We start from the raw sequence: 16,759 nt of genomic DNA, 5'->3' as shown, positions 1-16,759 counted from the left end.
CTTCTTTTAGTTCCCCCTAGCCTCTTAACTTTTTTCCCTCTCATCCAGTTGTCTTCTTCTTTCTCCTCCTACCACATACTTATCCCCCTCCTTTTCTTCTCCTGTAAGTTCTTTTTCTTAATTCCTCTTCTTCCTTTGGTTGTGTACTCTCATCCCATCCTGGCGACTGTTTCTTTTCCTCCCTCTTATATCCTCTTCCCCATCAATTTTTTCACTTTGCTGGGCCACAAACAGGAGCAATGCCATCTTCCCACTTACTAAATTGGATCTCCTGGTTTCAGATAAGAGGTCATGGGTCAGTAGTATCTGGGACATTCTATGTCAAGTGGACCAGTTTAGGAAATCATCCATACTCAACCTCCTTCAAACTGAATACAATTTTCTGTGGATGTTCACGAGGGCCTCAAACAAAAATATGCAAACTTTTTCAGCTGGATCTCTATTGGTTCAAAAGCTAGAGGCAGATGAATGAAGGTCGCTCTTCGGGTACTATGGTCTGCACAACACAAAACGGCCCCTTTGTCCAGGCACTGCAGCCAAATAACCCCTGTTAGGGGCCTGAAATTTTGTGGTTTATTACAACCTCTGGTTTGGGTACTTGCCAGGTTCTTATGGCCTGGATTGGCCACTGTTGGAAACAAGATGCTGGGCTTGATGGACCCTTGGTCTGACCCAGTATGGCATTTTCTTATGTTCTTATGCAAAGTTTGGAATGTAACATGAGCTTGCTACCCTTTTTATGGACCAGCAAACTACGTGGGAAAAAAAAAAAGAAAATTAAGTCCTACTTTGATTCCTCATTGCTCCCGATGTATACTTCAATACAGGCCATAACTGGATTAGTAATCAAGGCCCATGACATACATCTAGGATTTGCACTAGGAGGCTTTGCAGCCAACTGGACACAAAGATATAGTTACATAAAGCTATGGCACCTTTTTATGCAAATTTTCACTATTTTTTGGTTACAGATATCTCTGCTGTGCAGTTTTTAATTTTTTTTTCTTTCTAATGTCATTTGAAAGAGCACTTTTTTTCCTACAAAGGTCACCCTATTTCATCTTGAACCCAGCTTTGTTTTGGTCAGAATTAAAATCCCAAAGACAAGCATTTGCATGTGTGTATGCACTATGTTAAAAAGAGCCATTTTGACACCCAACTATGAAACATGTAAATGAGCTAGAGGTGAGATTTTACAATGCAGCGCAGTTTACTGTGCTTACCACACTTTTAGCTTTTGACATATTTTCATAAATTAGTCATCAAAGTCAGTGCAAAACTTTGTGTGCTGATTAGTTACCTTGCATTGGTCAGTGATGGCTGAGCCATTGCCAGTTCAGCAAAATTGACAACCCCATTGCATAAGGACCACTCCAGATAACCAGACAAGGTACCAGCCACAGGTTTCCAAGCTTTTATTTAAGCACAAAACAAAAGGCAAGTCACTACATACAAGAATTGCTTAAACTGCAGATTTTACAAAAATTCACTTAGTGATTTTTCCTGACTTACAAATGCTTTTGAATGTCCAATCACTGCTTGACAAAGTGGCTTGTGAATAAATGTACTGCCTGCCTGATGAAGTTGTTATGGGTGTATCAAGGATAGCAATAACGTGTTCTTCTGGAACCCAACAGTTTCTATGGGGTGGCCAGTGAAATGACCTGGCAGGACCTTGGGGGTGCAAGAAATTGACCAAGACTTTGCATATGTGGCCAATCCACCAGGATTTATCATATATGCAAGCTAAATACTGACCAGGTTGGAAGCTGGACACTTGAAGGGCACGAAAATATTCACGTTCATATTCTAGAACACTTGCAATGAATGAGGTGATGTCATTTGAAATTTTGCTAATACAAATTTTAGTTGCATCAATGGGCTTGAATCGATGATTTTCCCTTCTGCCAGCAATATATGGCATTTGCTAAACATCTCATCCTGTACAGGTCTGATTGCTTCAATGTGCTCCTTTTGGGACAAAGAAAAATTTCGTACCAGGGACACAAAGAGCACAATGGTGTCACAGGCCAGGGCATGTTCCCAAAATCTCTGCCACAAAACAGTTCCGTGTGAAAGTGATACACTTGCACATTCAGGCTTGATTGCAGTAAATAATACAACATAATGTCCATTTTGAGGGGTCATTTATAAAATTATGTCAAAGCAAGATGTCATAAGCTACAAACATGGTAAGCATAATATAATAAACTTTGCCGCACTGTAAAATTTCACATCTGTAGCTCATTTGCATGTTATGCAGCAGGGCGCCAAAAATGCCTCTTTTTAACATAGCACACCCATGCATGCAAATGATGCATATTATTGGGGCCTTAATTCTGACCAAATCAAGATCAGTTCCAAAATGACAGGGTGATGTTTGTAGGGGAAAAAATGCTCTTCCAAATGACAAAAAAAAAAAAGGAATTATAAACTACACAGTAGAAATATTTGCACCTAAAAATTGGCATAAATGTGCATAAAGCGACCGGGTCTTATATCTTTGCTTCCAGTGGCCTGTAAAGCCTCTTAGTGCAAATCATATATGTATATGCCATGGGCCATGACTATTGGTCCAGTCAAGGCCTGAATCAAAGTAAATGTCAGGAGCAATGAGGAGTCAAAGTAAGCCTTATATTTCTTTTGTAACATTTTTCACATACTTTGCTGGCCTATAAAAAGGGATGTAAGCTCATGTTATGTTTTAAACTTTGCACTGGGACTTACCACCAGGGTTTGTACTAATCAACAAAATTTCAGGCCCTTGAGAGGTGTTGTCAGGCTGCAGCACCTGGACAAAATGGCCATTTTAAGTTGCACAGAGCATGGTACTCATAGGTGACCGCCATTTAACGGCCTCTAGCTCTCCAACCAATGGAGTTCCAGGTGAAAAATGTAGTATGGTTTTGTTTGACACCCTAGAGAGAACATCTGTGCAAACCTTTGTTCAATTTTGGAGGAGGATGAATGTGGACGCCTGGTCCACTTGATATGGAATGACCCATCTGTTTTTTGGGGGGGGGGAATATGTATGTAGCCTTTTAAACCTACAGGTATTCTCTTGATTCAGTTTGAAAATTTTTAGTCAAACCAGCATTAATGAATAAAGACAGTTGGATTAAAATACAGCGATAAGGCCTTATTTGTGTTAAAGTAAGATTTTTGCATTTGGGTTTGCAAACAAAAATCTGGGAGAAAAGGCAGACAATAAAAAGCCAGCGATCCCAAATAGAGTTTTCAGTTTCTCACACCATATTTCAGATATTCAATCCTGCCCTTCGAAGAAACAAAGTTTGTGTCACTAAGAAAAGTAATACTTCTGCCTTGCAAACTTGATAACAAAAGCAAATTGATGAATGCCCTGCTGTATCACGAGTGTCAGCACCACTGATTCTGACTGCCATGCCTTCAACCACACCACCTATCACAATCATTAGTCACTCACTTGTCATCACAAACTTCTTCCTTAGTATCTCCACTTACAGCCATAGCAATAATAACGAAATGCTGTTGAAACCATCTGCAAACATCCCTCCTTCACCCAGTCCCCCAGGAAAGAAAAACACTTTTCAGGTTTGAAGGGTCTTAGTGCCTATCATCTCAATCCACTTCCACCTTCTCCCTTTTGCGTTCTTCTGGTGGGAAGTATAAGAAAAATAGTGCCTCATAGGAGAGTGGGTAGGGCAGAGGCTGTAAGGTCTGTGTATGCAGTGACACAAGGTCTATTTCCAGCACGGAGTTCAGTTCTGGTGCTGGCATAAAAAAATGATTCTGCAGAGAAGCACCCTGTCCAGCCAGGCTGCACTTTGGCATTCTTCGTGCAGCTCCCCAGTGCCGGGATCCCGGGCTGAATGAGACGGTCACATTCTCTTGATTATTGCCTCCAACTAAGTAAAGTGGATCAGAGCCACCAAGGAAGTAGAGACCGGGGATATTGGCATCGGCACGGGTGAGTGTTGGAAGCAGCTCCTGCCAGGTGTCTGGAAAGAAAGACAAGAACGTCTGAGGATGCGACTGATAATTAATATGCACAATACTGTATCACAGGACTGTAATCACATTAAAGGAGGATAATAACATAAACACAATGAGGTCAAGGAATGAGAGACCATGTGATCTGATAACACTTTGTGAACTTTGGTACATAGCTGAATTCTACAAAAGAACAGCTGCCATTTAATTTGCTGGTAACAACCTGGCTATCCTGTGGCCTGTAATGTCACTAGGTCATGCTTGCTTTATTTGCTCCATGTTTTCTTCTTATCACCATGCTGGACACTGACTTCTGTAGCCAACCTTCTGGCATCGACCCAGTTTGTTTGAGGAGTTTTAGCACTGTTGGTTACAAATCAGCTCTCATGACCGAGAGTAGAATCTCTCGGTCTTGCTTCCTTCATCTGCCCTTTGTTTTCTCCTCATCCCCTTTTGCCTTGCCTTTGCTCTCCAGGGAGTGAAGAATGGGTCTTTTGCAATACGGCAACCTCCCACTCTTATTCCTATCGCTGTCCTCTGTCTGTCCCAAGCATGCTTAAGCTCTATCACAGTGATGTTTTCCACCACCTCTGCTGGTAGGGTAGGTTATTCCAGGCATCTACTATCCTCTTGGTAATGAAGTATTTTTTCATGTTTCCTGTGAACCTACGTTCCTCCAACTTCATATCATGATCCCTTGGTCCTTAGAATTCCTTTTTCTATGGACATATTGAAAATGATCTTGCTGTACTTGCAGATAGTACAAAAATCATTAAGCCAAAAGATTAGGGCACAAAACTTTTACAGGCAGGATGAGCACATCGGTGGCAAATGAGTTTCATTATAGACCAGTGTTTCCCAACTGGTGCGCTTTGGCTCAAGGTCTTCATTTTCCCATCCTGTTCTGCAGGATGTCCTTCCACCAGCAGGGGGCATAGGGGGTCAGAGAGCAGGTTTATATGCAGCTGCACAAAGGGAAAGGTGGACCGACGTGTAGAAAACACCCTTAAAAATAGCAAAAAGACGATTGTGTTCTGCAATAACACTTATAGTGGATTATTGGTGAGGACAATAAATCAAAGTAATAAACAAAATGAGTATAATTCAACAAACATTATCTAAATTTTAGAATAGTTTTGAGAGGAGGTCTATAAGAATCTAATTAGATATACAAAACAATCGCCTAGATAGATGTTAGCGAATTCAGTTCCTCATCTATCTAAGTGACTGTGTTGTATATCTAATTAGATTGTTATGGACCTCCTATCTATTAAAACTTTTCTAAAATTAAGATGCTGTTGTATTATATTAATTTTGTTTATTACTTTGATTTATTGTCCTCATCAATAATCCACTATAAGTGTTATTGCAGCATACAATTGTCTAATAGTTTTGTTTTTGTTTTTTTTTTTTTAACAATGTCCACACCTGTTGCACATTCTTAACCTTTGTAGCTGCACCTTTCAGTTGGTTTTTTTTTTTTTAACTTTTTTCTCATTTTATCAAAGTTTCCCTTTTCAAAGTTTAGAGCTGTGGATTTACTTACTATCCTCTTTCCAGTCATTAATGCAAATGTAATCATATTATAATTACTATTGCCAAACAGCCCCACCACTATTACCTCTCTCACTAAATCTTGTGCTTCACCTGGAATTAGATCTAAAATTGCTCCCTCTCTCATCTGTTCCTGAACCAGTTGCTCCATAAAACTGTCATTTATTCTATCCAGGAACTTTAATCTCGTTAGCATTTCCTGATGTTTCACTTACTCAGTCTATATTGGGTTCATTGAAATCTCCCATTACTACTGCACTACCAATTTGGTTAGCTTCTCTAATTTCTCTTTGCATTTCACTCTGTTTCATCATTTTGGCCAGGTGGATGGTAGTATACTCCTATCGCTATACTCTTCTCCAACAAACAAGGGATTTCTACCCATAAAAATTTGATTGTGCATTTAGTCTCTTGCAGGATCTTTATCCTGTTGGACTCTGTTATTCCAGACATAAAGCGCCACTCTACCACCAAGTTGCTCCTCTCTATCATTGCGATAGTTCTATACCAGAGTACAAATTATATCTCATTGATTATCCTCTTTCCACCATGTCTCTGAGATGTCAACAAAGTCTATGCCATCATTCACTTCTATACACTCTTACTCTCCCATCTTACTTCTTAGACTTCTGGCATTAGCATACAAACATTTCAAAGCAGGAAAAGAAGTTAATTTGTCCCGCTCTCCTGTGGTGATACCTTATGGTCCCTTCCTCAGTCGAGTTTTCCTGATCTGATATCTGCGGATCTGTGCCTAGGTCCGGAGCTGGTTTTCCAGAGCGGACTTAGCTGAAGAGAGAGACAAACAGATAAGGGGCTAGCAGGTGCAGGAAACAGAGTGCGGTGGTGAAGGCCTTTGCCCTTTCCCCCTGCAGCTGGAGACGGGCTGAGCTCAGGTAAAGAGTAATAAAGAAAAGAATGAGTCAAATTTTAGGGATTCCATCCCCCTGCTGATCTCGGAGTATGGTGCGCCAATCCGATATCCGTTTCCATCTCTGGGGGAGCGTGGGGAGTTGTCACAGGTTGGTGGGTTGAGCGGCCTTTTGGCTAGGCCCAGCTCTCAGGCTTTGCTTGGTCGCCACATGGTAGGCCATGGCGGCGATTGCATGCTTTTCTGCGCGCAAGGCTGCTGCGAAACAGTGTCTGACGGTTCATGCTTGCGCGCCAGGGTGTGCGCTTAGGTGGGTGCTCAGGTGTGTGTTTAGGGATGCTCGGTGAGCATTCAGTCAGGTGAGCGCCTGCCTGAACCGTGTATTGGGCGCCTACATTTTGGGCATCTGTGGTAAGTGCTTATTGCGAGCACAGCTGGGTGCACAGTTATCTGTTGCTTTTTGGATCATACTGATAGGTGTTTATCCATGGATCGGTAGCAAAGAAACCTAAGTGCCTTACCCTTTGTGCTGCTTGCCATATTCGGACATCTCAACCTGGCGTCCCCTCTAACTTGTGTCAGTGCTGCTTGGAGGCTCGGGGAGAATTGTCTCCGACTGATTCTGCTAAGCCCGAACCTTCCCAGCATGATGCGGGAATGGAAAAGGAGGGGGGACTGCCAGATGTTTCGCCTGGTTTTGGTTTGTCAGCGGGGGAAGGTAGTTCAGTGGGTGCAGGACCGACGCCCCCTGGTTTTGGTATGGACCCCCCTGCTTTTTCTTGGGTGGAATTTTTTTTTTCAAGGGCTGCAAGTCCTTTCTTCAGGTGTAGCCAATCCTAACAGTTCAGGATCGTAGGCTGCGGATTCCCGCGTGCCTAGTGCTGGGGGAATGTGTGTGGAAGAGCTTTGCAAAACTCTGGACAACTGTGTAGAACTCAAAGAACAGAAGTGGGAGTAAAGTAAACGTTTTTCAGCCAGTGTCCTGGGGCAGAGATGTGCTACCTCGCAGGCACAGATTTGCTGTGCAATATTTGAAGTATCATAGGTGTGAAAAAAGGATGGTGGAAATCTTTTTGTTTTGGGGGTATTTTTGACACAATAGTTTCTCCTTGACCTTCCAGCTCAGTCGGAACCATTGTTGGGATCCTGGCACCAGGAGCCTTCATTTTCAACTGCCTGAGGCTGGGAGCCGAGCACCAGGGCTACTTGCATAACCTCGTATCGTAGGCTCTAATTCCAGCTACCAGATGATGACCCCAACCCCCTACTCCCACCTGCCTCCGTGGCTGTGAATTCTCTCTCTCCTGCCCCAGCCAACCCAGAGTGCTGAAAACCCAATCCAGGAATCAAACCAAGGATCTTCCACTTGGGAATGAATGCACAGTGCTGCTGTGCCTGTCCAGAATTCTCTGTTACGATTACTGGATTGTTGAGTTTCATTCTGCAGTGCCCGTCTCTTACCTGTTTGTATATTATACTGCAGCACTAGTTTTTCTTCTGTCTTCTGAACACTTCCCAGGACATAGATGCAACTGGAATGAACAGCACAGAGCGGGAGATCATGGGACAGGGACACAGTGAAAGAGAAGTCTGTGAGAGGCAAAGAGGAGACAAAGGTCCAGGTATCGGTCCAGGGGTCATAGCGTTCCACAGCTGTGTAGAGACAAGTGCTGGAGTCCGGGGCGAGCAGGCAGTCCAGGTACCAACCTCCAATGGCAAAAATGTGGCAGTGTGTCGCAGCCATGCTGAAGTGACGCCGTCGCTATGGAAGGGAAACAGAGGGATTTTAATTTATGAAGAAAATAAATACTAGCAAAAGCAGATAACCATCTGGCCTGGTAATAACCCAGCAGTGAGGTGACTATAGAGTATTAAGGACTCTAACTATCCAAGGAGCAGAAACTGTGTCTGGGATGTATATGTGTATTTTGGAGCTACCAAGGAAGGAGATTTTATGCCAGTCCTGGATATTTGACAACTTTCATCCTGCTGCATTCTGGTACTATACCACTGTGTACTGGGATATAAGTTCAAAACCAGGACAGGTTAAAAATAAAATCCCTATGTATATGTACATGGATAAAGCTATAAAACATTGAGCTCAGTCTCTGAAGAACATTTCTTGGGATTAGACAGGAATTCATTCCTGTACATAACATGTTAACTTCTTCCTGTGGCTCCATATGCTTAGGTGGCTGCTGGAGACAAGAAAATTCAGATTAATTATGCTTTATTGTTGTAATGTTCTAATTTCCTTTGGATAAGGCCTTACCTTAAGTAAAGGAGCTGTGGTGTCCCAGCAATCCAGAATAGGATTATATCGAAATGCTGCCATTCGGAACTCGGATCCTCTTCTTACTTTTTGTTTATACCCACCGATGACAAAGAGATAGTTCCAGAGAACAGCTGTGCTGAAATTCCACTTCTCAGCTATGAATGGGAGCTTAGTACCACGGCTCCAGAAGCCCTTTTTTTCCAGAGCTAACCGATACAAGAAGCGCATGGGATCTAGCTCTCTCTGTGATCCCGAGATCAGGTTCTCCTTCTTCAACACGCACAGGTCTTGGGGTCCTTGCATCCTCAGTCTCACCAACCTGTCCCTTTCCCCCTCCTCTAGAGCCTTTGTGATGCTGCGCAACTCCAGGAGGCCATCGCTCAAATACTGATGGACCACTGCCTGCATCTCCTCACACACTATGGACTTGGCAAAGTCTAGGTACATGAGGCAGGTTTCAGGGCTTAAGAAGCTTCGAAGGGAGACCCAGCATTTCTCCAGGTATGACTGACAGGCCAGGTAGTTGGCAGCCTCAATGCTGGGAAGCAGCAACTCTTGCTCCATGTAGAATTTGTTTTTAAAGACGTATTCCAAGATGGAGTGAAAGGCATTGGAGGGGATATGATCTAGAAGGATCTGGTTCTCCAGCGTTTCCTTCATGCAAGATGTGGACAGTGCTCTGAAGTACTCGCTATGCTCCATCAGTCTTTCCAGATCGACCTAGCAATATGAAAAAAAGCCATCATTTGGATCTGAAAATCCTGCCATTAAATGAACATATTGTCCTAAACTTAGTAGAAAAGGAAGAGGGGATGAGGTGGGCATGGTAAAACAGGAAGGGGAATGGAAGGTGGGACCGAGATTGGAAGTAATGGCATGAAGGAATAGGAATGGGAGGGGAACAGCAAGGAAAGAAATGGAAGGAACAAAGAGAGATGCAGCCAAGAAGGAAGATAAGACGCAGGACAGAAAATTAAGCTTCTTCAGAAAAAAAGTTGAGGCCTTTTCTTTGTCCAAGCATTCAGTATTGAATGAGATTTAATTGTTAATTGAGGATGCACTTCTTTTTTCATCGATAAGCCATGACATGGGTGACATCATCCAGTGGCACCAAGGGGATGTCGTTCTCAGCTAGTAGAGATGTTGCTGTACTGAGCATGTGCGGGACTTCGTGCATGGGCTTTGCCTCGTGAGCCCCCTCAGTCTTTTTTTGTTCAAGCACCAATACAGAAATGTATCTCTCTCTCTCTCTCTCTCTCTCTCCCTCCCTGTTTTCTCTCTAAAAACTTAATATATTTCTATTTGGAAAAAGAATAAAAATTAAGAACTTGTTGTTTTTCCTCATGATACCTGGAAAGAAGAATTCCACAGTCCGTGAATTCAGACTGTTTGTGGCTCGAGAATGTCCATAACCAATGGGTACAGACTCTACCACTTCCTCTAATCAGACCACGGCTTAAACGGCAGGGGAGAAGAAAAAAGGGTTCGCACTCACAAAGCGGGGAGTAGCTGGCTTGTTACGGCGGTTACTACCCCAAACCAAATGTACCTGATACTTCACTCTCGACGCATATCCAGCATGGCTCTCTACTTCAACGGCATCGGAGAAAGACTGATACATCACGAATTTCCAGCATAGCTCTCTGCTTCAACGGCAGGGGAAAAGAAAAACTGATACTTCACGCATATCCAGCATAACTTCAACGGCAGGGGAGAAGAAAAAAGGATTCACACTCACAAAGCGGGGAGTAGCTGGCTTGTCACGGCGGTTACTACCCCAAACCAAATGTGCCTGATACTTCACTTTCGATGCATATCCAGCATAGCTCTCTGCTTCAACGGCAGGGGAGAAGAAAAAAACTGATACCTCACGCATATCCAGCATAGCTCCCTGCTTCAACGGCAGGGGAGAAGATAAACAACCAATAAGGGCTGTATAACATAATCTGGGTAAAAACAAATAAGCATGGGTGTAGCTTGCTTATTGCGTCGGTTACTACTCCTACTACCTCTAACTAATCAAGCTAGATATTTCACTTGGATGCAGCTCCTCCACCGCTCTCTACATTAATGGCGGGGGTGGAAGGGAATTAGAACCAAGAGCTAAGAGAAACAGATAAGTATGGGAGAAGAAATGAGGGAAGCTTGCTGGGCAGACTGGATGGGCCATTTGGTCTTCTTCTGCCGTCATTTCTATGTTTCTATGTACTCAAAAATTAAGAGCCTGGAAAATGAAGAAACTGCAATAGTCTATTAGAAGCTGCAGCTTCGTCTGCCTTGCTAGGAATTTAATTCAGCAGTAGCTCTTCAAAAATATCTCCCCCATCAGCGGAACAGGTCAAATCCTCTGGATCGAGTAAGCATCATGCATCGAAAAAGAAGAGGCACCTCTGAGGAGCTGCTGGAGCAGCCAGAACAGAGTCTCAGGCGTATTGGTACAAAAGTTCACGACATCATCAAAACACAAGTCTATGGTGCTCTCAAAGCAAAAATCTTTCACACACTTGATGCTTCATGCCCTAGATCATGAATCGTACCGATCCTCAACACCTTCAGGATGGATCGCTCCAGCATCAAGTCATATCTCAATGATTCCAACACAGCTCTATTCCAGCTTACACAAGATTTTAACAGGAGCAGAGGAGGATACTATACCTCTGTCCCTACCAGTTATGCAATGGAACAAAGGCTACACCTAAAAACTCCAGATCTCATTTGCTCTCTGGTACTTCTTGCACCTAATTGGCCTTCAGTTCTACTAGCTGAGAGAGGTCCATTCGGTGCCACCAGATGATATCACCCATATGTCATGGCTGATTGCTTTATCTTGATGTCTACGGAAAACACCATTTATGGTAAGCAAACTTGCTTTATTATGTTATATGTTTGTTTGGCAATGTCATTTTTGTGTGATTTTTGATGTGTGGTGCTTGCTTTTTTTTATTAGTATTTTAAGTTTCTGTACTCCACTAAGTATGCATTGTAGGATCAGTAGGATATACATTTTTTTTTTCTAAACAGTTGAAGTTTGCTTGTCTGATTCAAGTACTTTGTTAATCAGACCTACCTTTTGCACTTCTTAGTATATTTGATTCCATTAATAATTTAGTTTCTTTATCCCTGAGTACTAACGATATTACTAATTCATTTTACAGATTCTGCTGAATGTGTGGGTCATACAGCGCTCAAGCAGGTAGATGTGATGCCCTGCACATTTCAAATCAAACATTTTATTTCTCAGAGAGCAGTATTAATACATATTTCTTAGTGAAACTGTAGACAAAATAAAATGCTACTGCAGTCAGATTAATTTAAAATGTGACCAAGAAATCAAATTAAGCAGTATGTTTAACGCAAATTTATATCCCGCCTAGGCAGGTTAAATCTACATATATAATAAAATAAAAGACAACGTAACACTCGAAGAGTAATCCTTTGAATGTCGGGGGGAAATTAACATCAGCGTAAAAGGAAATGCATAAAACCAAGTTAGGCATGCCTATTGGACCATACAACCAGGGATGTAAGACAATATAAGCTAGAGATGTGCATCTGTTGTTTCATTTGTTTCGTGGGTTCGCACATACCTCGCAGGTTTATAGTACACGCGTAAGAATGGACGGTATATGTGTATCTTATTAACGAGTACCATCCTTTCTTACATGCATACTTTAAATCCGTGAGGTACGCATACCCATAACACAGACAAAACGAATGGCCCAACAAATGCACATCCCGAATATAAGCCACCCAAAGAGTGGCATCTTCAAAGTGCACCATATCAAAAGGAAAGCCTTCAACTGCTTCCTAAAAGTGACTATACTTGTTTTAGCTTTTAGATACTCTGGAAGAGAGTTCTAAATGACTGGGCCTCCTACTGCAAACCTCCTGTCCCACATCTCACCTACCTCCAAAATATGTAAAGTGCAACTGGTTCTAAACCATTCTAATTAAGAGAGCATCTATCGTGCATTAATAACTACATGCAAAGCCTATTCATTCATGAAAATTGCTTTAGAGTAACTTTTTGGGATGTTGACTTGAAAAGAAATAGTCATATTAAATGACTTTGTCTCCCAGTGGAAGAATGTAATGTGGGCCTGACACATTTCACTCTGTATATCAGTGAGTTAGAGGAGGATACAAATAACCTACTAGTAAAATTTGCACATGACATCAGAATAGGGGTATTGTGGCTGTACCAAAGAACAGATGATGCATTTAACAAGATGCTAACAGTCTGGTGGTTAGGTTAGATTCAGTGTTGATAAGCGAGATAGATTCTTTGCAAGTTTGCAAACCTTTTTTCTTTCCTTGGACCAACATAAGAATTGTCCACAGATGATCTACATGGGCTTTGGAGATCACATAGGCCTAGTTACTAAAAGTTCATGCACATCATCTTTGGATAATTCTTATGCTGTTCCAATACACAGTATCGCAACGCATAAGGTATCCAGTTTTATCCATGCCCATATGGCTGCTAGAATTCTGCACCACTGATAATTGTGCTGTGATGCACCCTGGAAAATGTCTTCAGTCCTAGAAGAGGAAATAAGAGTCAAGAAATGGGCAAGCTGATACTTTGACCACCCAACCAACACTACTTCCTTAATTCAGTGTTGTGGTAAGCTGTAGTGTATACAAAGGTTTCATGATTTTTCACATTATTTTGCATTAATCGGTATTGTTGTAGTAGCACTTTACTATATGTGCACCATTACTCTTAAGAAATGTTGTATGCGTAGGGAGGCGGAATAACCTAGTGGTTAGAGCAGTGGGCTACGAACCAGGAGACCAGAGTTTGAGTCCCACTGTCGCCCCTTGTGACCTTGGGCAAGTCACTTTACCCTCCATTGCCTCAGGTACCAAATTTAGGGGTAGATTTTCAAAGGGGTACGCGCGTACCCCCCGAAAACCTACCCCAAACCCCCCCTGTGCGCGCCGAGTCTAAGTCCAGGGGCTTTGCAAAGGGTTGTCGGCACAAATTTCGGGGCGGGAGGCATGTCGGGGGCGTGACGCCAGCCTGGGGGCATGGTCGGGGCCTCCGGACCAGCCCCCGGGTTGGGTGATGGCGCTTTCGGCAGGCATAAATCTGCCAACAAAGGTAGGGGGGGTTTAGATAGGGCCGGGGGGGGGGGGTCGGTTAGGTAGGGGAAGGGAGGGGAAGGTGGGGGGACGCGGAGGGAACGGAGGCAGGCTGTGCGGCTCGGCGCGCGCCGACCCCGGATTTTATAAGATACGCGTGGCTACATGTGTATCTTATAAAATCTGGTGTACTTTTGTTCGTGCGCGCGTATGTTTTGAAGATCTACCTCAGCGTTTGTAAGCCCTCTGGGGATAGAGAAATACCTACAGTACCTGAATGTAAACCGATGTGATATCTCAGATCGAATGTCAGTATATAAAAAGTAATAAATAAATAAATTGTACATCTGTTATGGTGCATACATTGTGCTTCATACAACTCCATGCTAAAGAAACATGGAGTTGTATGATTGCCAGAACCTTCTTTAGGCAGATGCAAATGGTACATCCATACCCGTATACTAGGAGAGGATGGTAGTCAGTGAGCACCTGCATTCTATTACTGCACCATGCCCTTAATACAGCCCAAGATAGCCAGCCACAAGTATTATTAGCTAAGTGCCATTTGATTTATTTTAAGTTCATTTCTATTTCAGCTTTAAATATGCAGGGTTTTTTTTTTTCATTAATGAATCTCCTCCCCCTGTCCTTTCACTATCCCTGTGACGTTCCATGTAAAGGAAACCTACCTGAAAGGAGCAGATGCTGGTCTGAACTGTAACAGACGATCTGCTCTCTGTCTCCCTGCTGTGATAGATCCTTTGTTGCGTGTTCCTCTGCCAACTGTCCAGCTCTCTGTTCCTCTGAACAGACACACCATCGTTGCAAAACAAGACCCTCTTCCTGAGAGCTAAGCCTGCTTGTGCTAGGACACTGATAACAAATTTGACCAGAGTCTGAAGCAAGGAGGACACAGCTGCAAACAGAGTCTGAAAGATTTGCACTTTGCAAGGCCTGTTTGCAGGGAACACTGAGGTCTGTTGTCCCCATTCTCCATGAGAGAAAGGGGGAAACCCCACCATGGTGTGTCTGAGTGAAGAAATCAGATGGTTCCAAGGCTTGGCTTACTCTGCTCCGATAGTATTACAAACCAATGGAGAATTCATAGCCAAGAAATCCCCTGTTCGACCAAATCTCCTCTCTTCCCTGTGCACTAAGACTAATCTTCCCTCCAGTCTGCAGCTGAAAAAGAAGTTTGGAGCTCATCACATTTCAGAAATAGCACTGTTACCATATCTACGGACATATAATTCCTGGCACTAGGTGCCTGCATGTGTGTGTGTGTGTGTGTATATCTGTGTCAGTGTGACTATAGTTTCCAGCACTGTGTGGTGCATCTGTGTGTTGGCATGAGGGCAGAGACAGAAAGATGGCAGAGTTACAAACTGATGGCTCATGACACTGTGTGGTGGCTTAGGGCGAGGCACAGCGAGAGGGAAGGAGATTGCACCATTACTATAATTTATGGCTTCCGACAGTGTGTGCGTTGTTGGGAAGCTAGGGAGATGTTGTAGTTTTACATGTAGTTATAGCTTGCAGCACTGCCTGTGTCTGTGTGCACTCGGAGTCTTATCAGATGCTTTCACGTAATGTACAGTTATTCTTAATAATCTTCTGCATGTGCCTTCTAGGCCTATTCTGTTCATCGGTCTGTAAAAGTTAGCCTCTCACCTAAATCTGTGTTTGGCTCTCAAATACTCACACCTTTAAATTTTGCACAGGACAACCTTCTTTTTATGAAGGAGCGCTGGAAAAACTTGAACTTCAAAACTGAGAGTGTACCAACGTGGTCCCAAAAAATCTGAGCCAATTAACTAGACGCAAAATGTAATCAGTATTGACCATCATAATAGGCATCATCGTATAATACAATGACTTTCGTACTCTGCCTTATATATATTCATTGGTCAGGTAATCCCTTTTTTTTTTTTTTAACTTTTTATATTTTTCTATAAGTGAAAATCCATCACCACTTAAAATTTGAAACTCTTATATTTGAGCCGTTGTACTTATCTTATACCCTTGTGGAGAATCAATTCATGCCCGAATGTCCAATTTTTCAGTGGTATAATTACCAACACCCGACACGGGGCCCTTTATCAAGGGCTAATACAAATCAGGGCAGCATGATGGCGTTTTAGCATGAATTATAGTCGAAACATGGCCCATGTCGGGCTGGGTATTGAATGACCTTCATTTGGCTAAGTATTCTCTATTATTCAAATTTTGGTAATAAGCCGGTTCAGAACTTTCTAATAGATGCTTTATATTAAAATTGGTTGGAATTTAATAAATCTAAAATTACAATAGTTATTTGATAAATACTTAGAAAGACATGAGACAAATGATTAAATAATTAGATGGGAACCAATTGTACTATATGTTTACTCTTTGCTTGGTTTATTGATATATGCTTGTTCTTCGAGAAATGATTGTAAAGCCTGTTGCTAAATTATTGTTCATTGTAAACCGAGGTGATGTTTGTAACGTTCCGCGGTATATAAAAAACCTTTAAATAAATAAATAAATAAAATAAATAAATAAATAATCTTTGCTCACAAGGCTGACTACTGCCTGAGGCCCATTGAGGGCGAGAGACAGCAGATTAAACCTTTTCTTTGAGCATACGCTGATGATATTGTCTCTAGTCTAATCTAAATTTCTTGTGATAATAGTTGAAATACTATTTCCCTCTCTAAAGTCTGTTGCTTTTGTTTTGAGTGCATGTTTTAAAATATGCAGACTTATGCATGCAAGTTGCTATTTTTGTAAATAAGTCCTCCTTTAGTTTCACATGTAAAATATGTGCGTACTTATTTTTAAAATGGGTAGAAAAAGTATGCATGTTCAATGTATTACAGTTATTTACTTGTAGTTAATTCACAAGCAGACTGTGATACATTACAGGAGGACCTTGCAAGACTGGAAAATTGGGCATCCAAATGGCAGATGAAATTTAATGTGGATAAGTGCAGGGTGTTGCATATAGGGAAAAGTAG

General features: G+C 42.3%; 1 protein-coding gene across 1 annotated transcript; it reads right to left on the bottom strand.

The window, feature by feature from the left end:
• Positions 1 to 1,400: 1,400 nt before the first annotated feature.
• On the bottom strand, positions 1,401 to 16,287 carry LOC115099170 (kelch-like protein 18). Its single transcript, XM_029616570.1, has 4 exons — positions 14,450 to 16,287; positions 8,670 to 9,392; positions 7,859 to 8,159; positions 1,401 to 3,980 (listed from the first exon to the last, which is right to left on the bottom strand). Exons 1-4 carry the CDS (start codon positions 14,780 to 14,782, stop codon positions 3,601 to 3,603), a joined length of 1,737 nt encoding a protein of 578 aa, XP_029472430.1. The 5' UTR covers positions 14,783 to 16,287; the 3' UTR covers positions 1,401 to 3,600.
• Positions 16,288 to 16,759: the final 472 nt, after the last annotated feature.

This window comes from Rhinatrema bivittatum, chromosome 9, assembly GCF_901001135.1.
Source record: "Rhinatrema bivittatum chromosome 9, aRhiBiv1.1, whole genome shotgun sequence".
Lineage (NCBI taxonomy): Eukaryota > Metazoa > Chordata > Amphibia > Gymnophiona > Rhinatrematidae > Rhinatrema > Rhinatrema bivittatum.
Note: the sequence above shows the minus strand (reverse complement) of the source record. Positions and strands in the feature narration are given on the sequence as shown.

Bases quoted from the DNA above. Each gene is read 5' to 3' on its own strand.
- LOC115099170 (XM_029616570.1), bottom strand. From the start codon at position 14,782: ATGGTGGGGTTTCCCCCTTTCTCTCATGGAGAATGGGGACAACAGACC. The intron at 8,160-8,669 runs GTAAGGCCTTAT...TCCCTTCCATAG, and splicing joins CCACAGCTCCTTTACTTAAG to CGACGGCGTCACTTCAGCAT. The intron at 3,981-7,858 runs GTAAGAGACGGG...CTTTCTTTCCAG, and splicing joins GCAGTATAATATACAAACAG to ACACCTGGCAGGAGCTGCTT.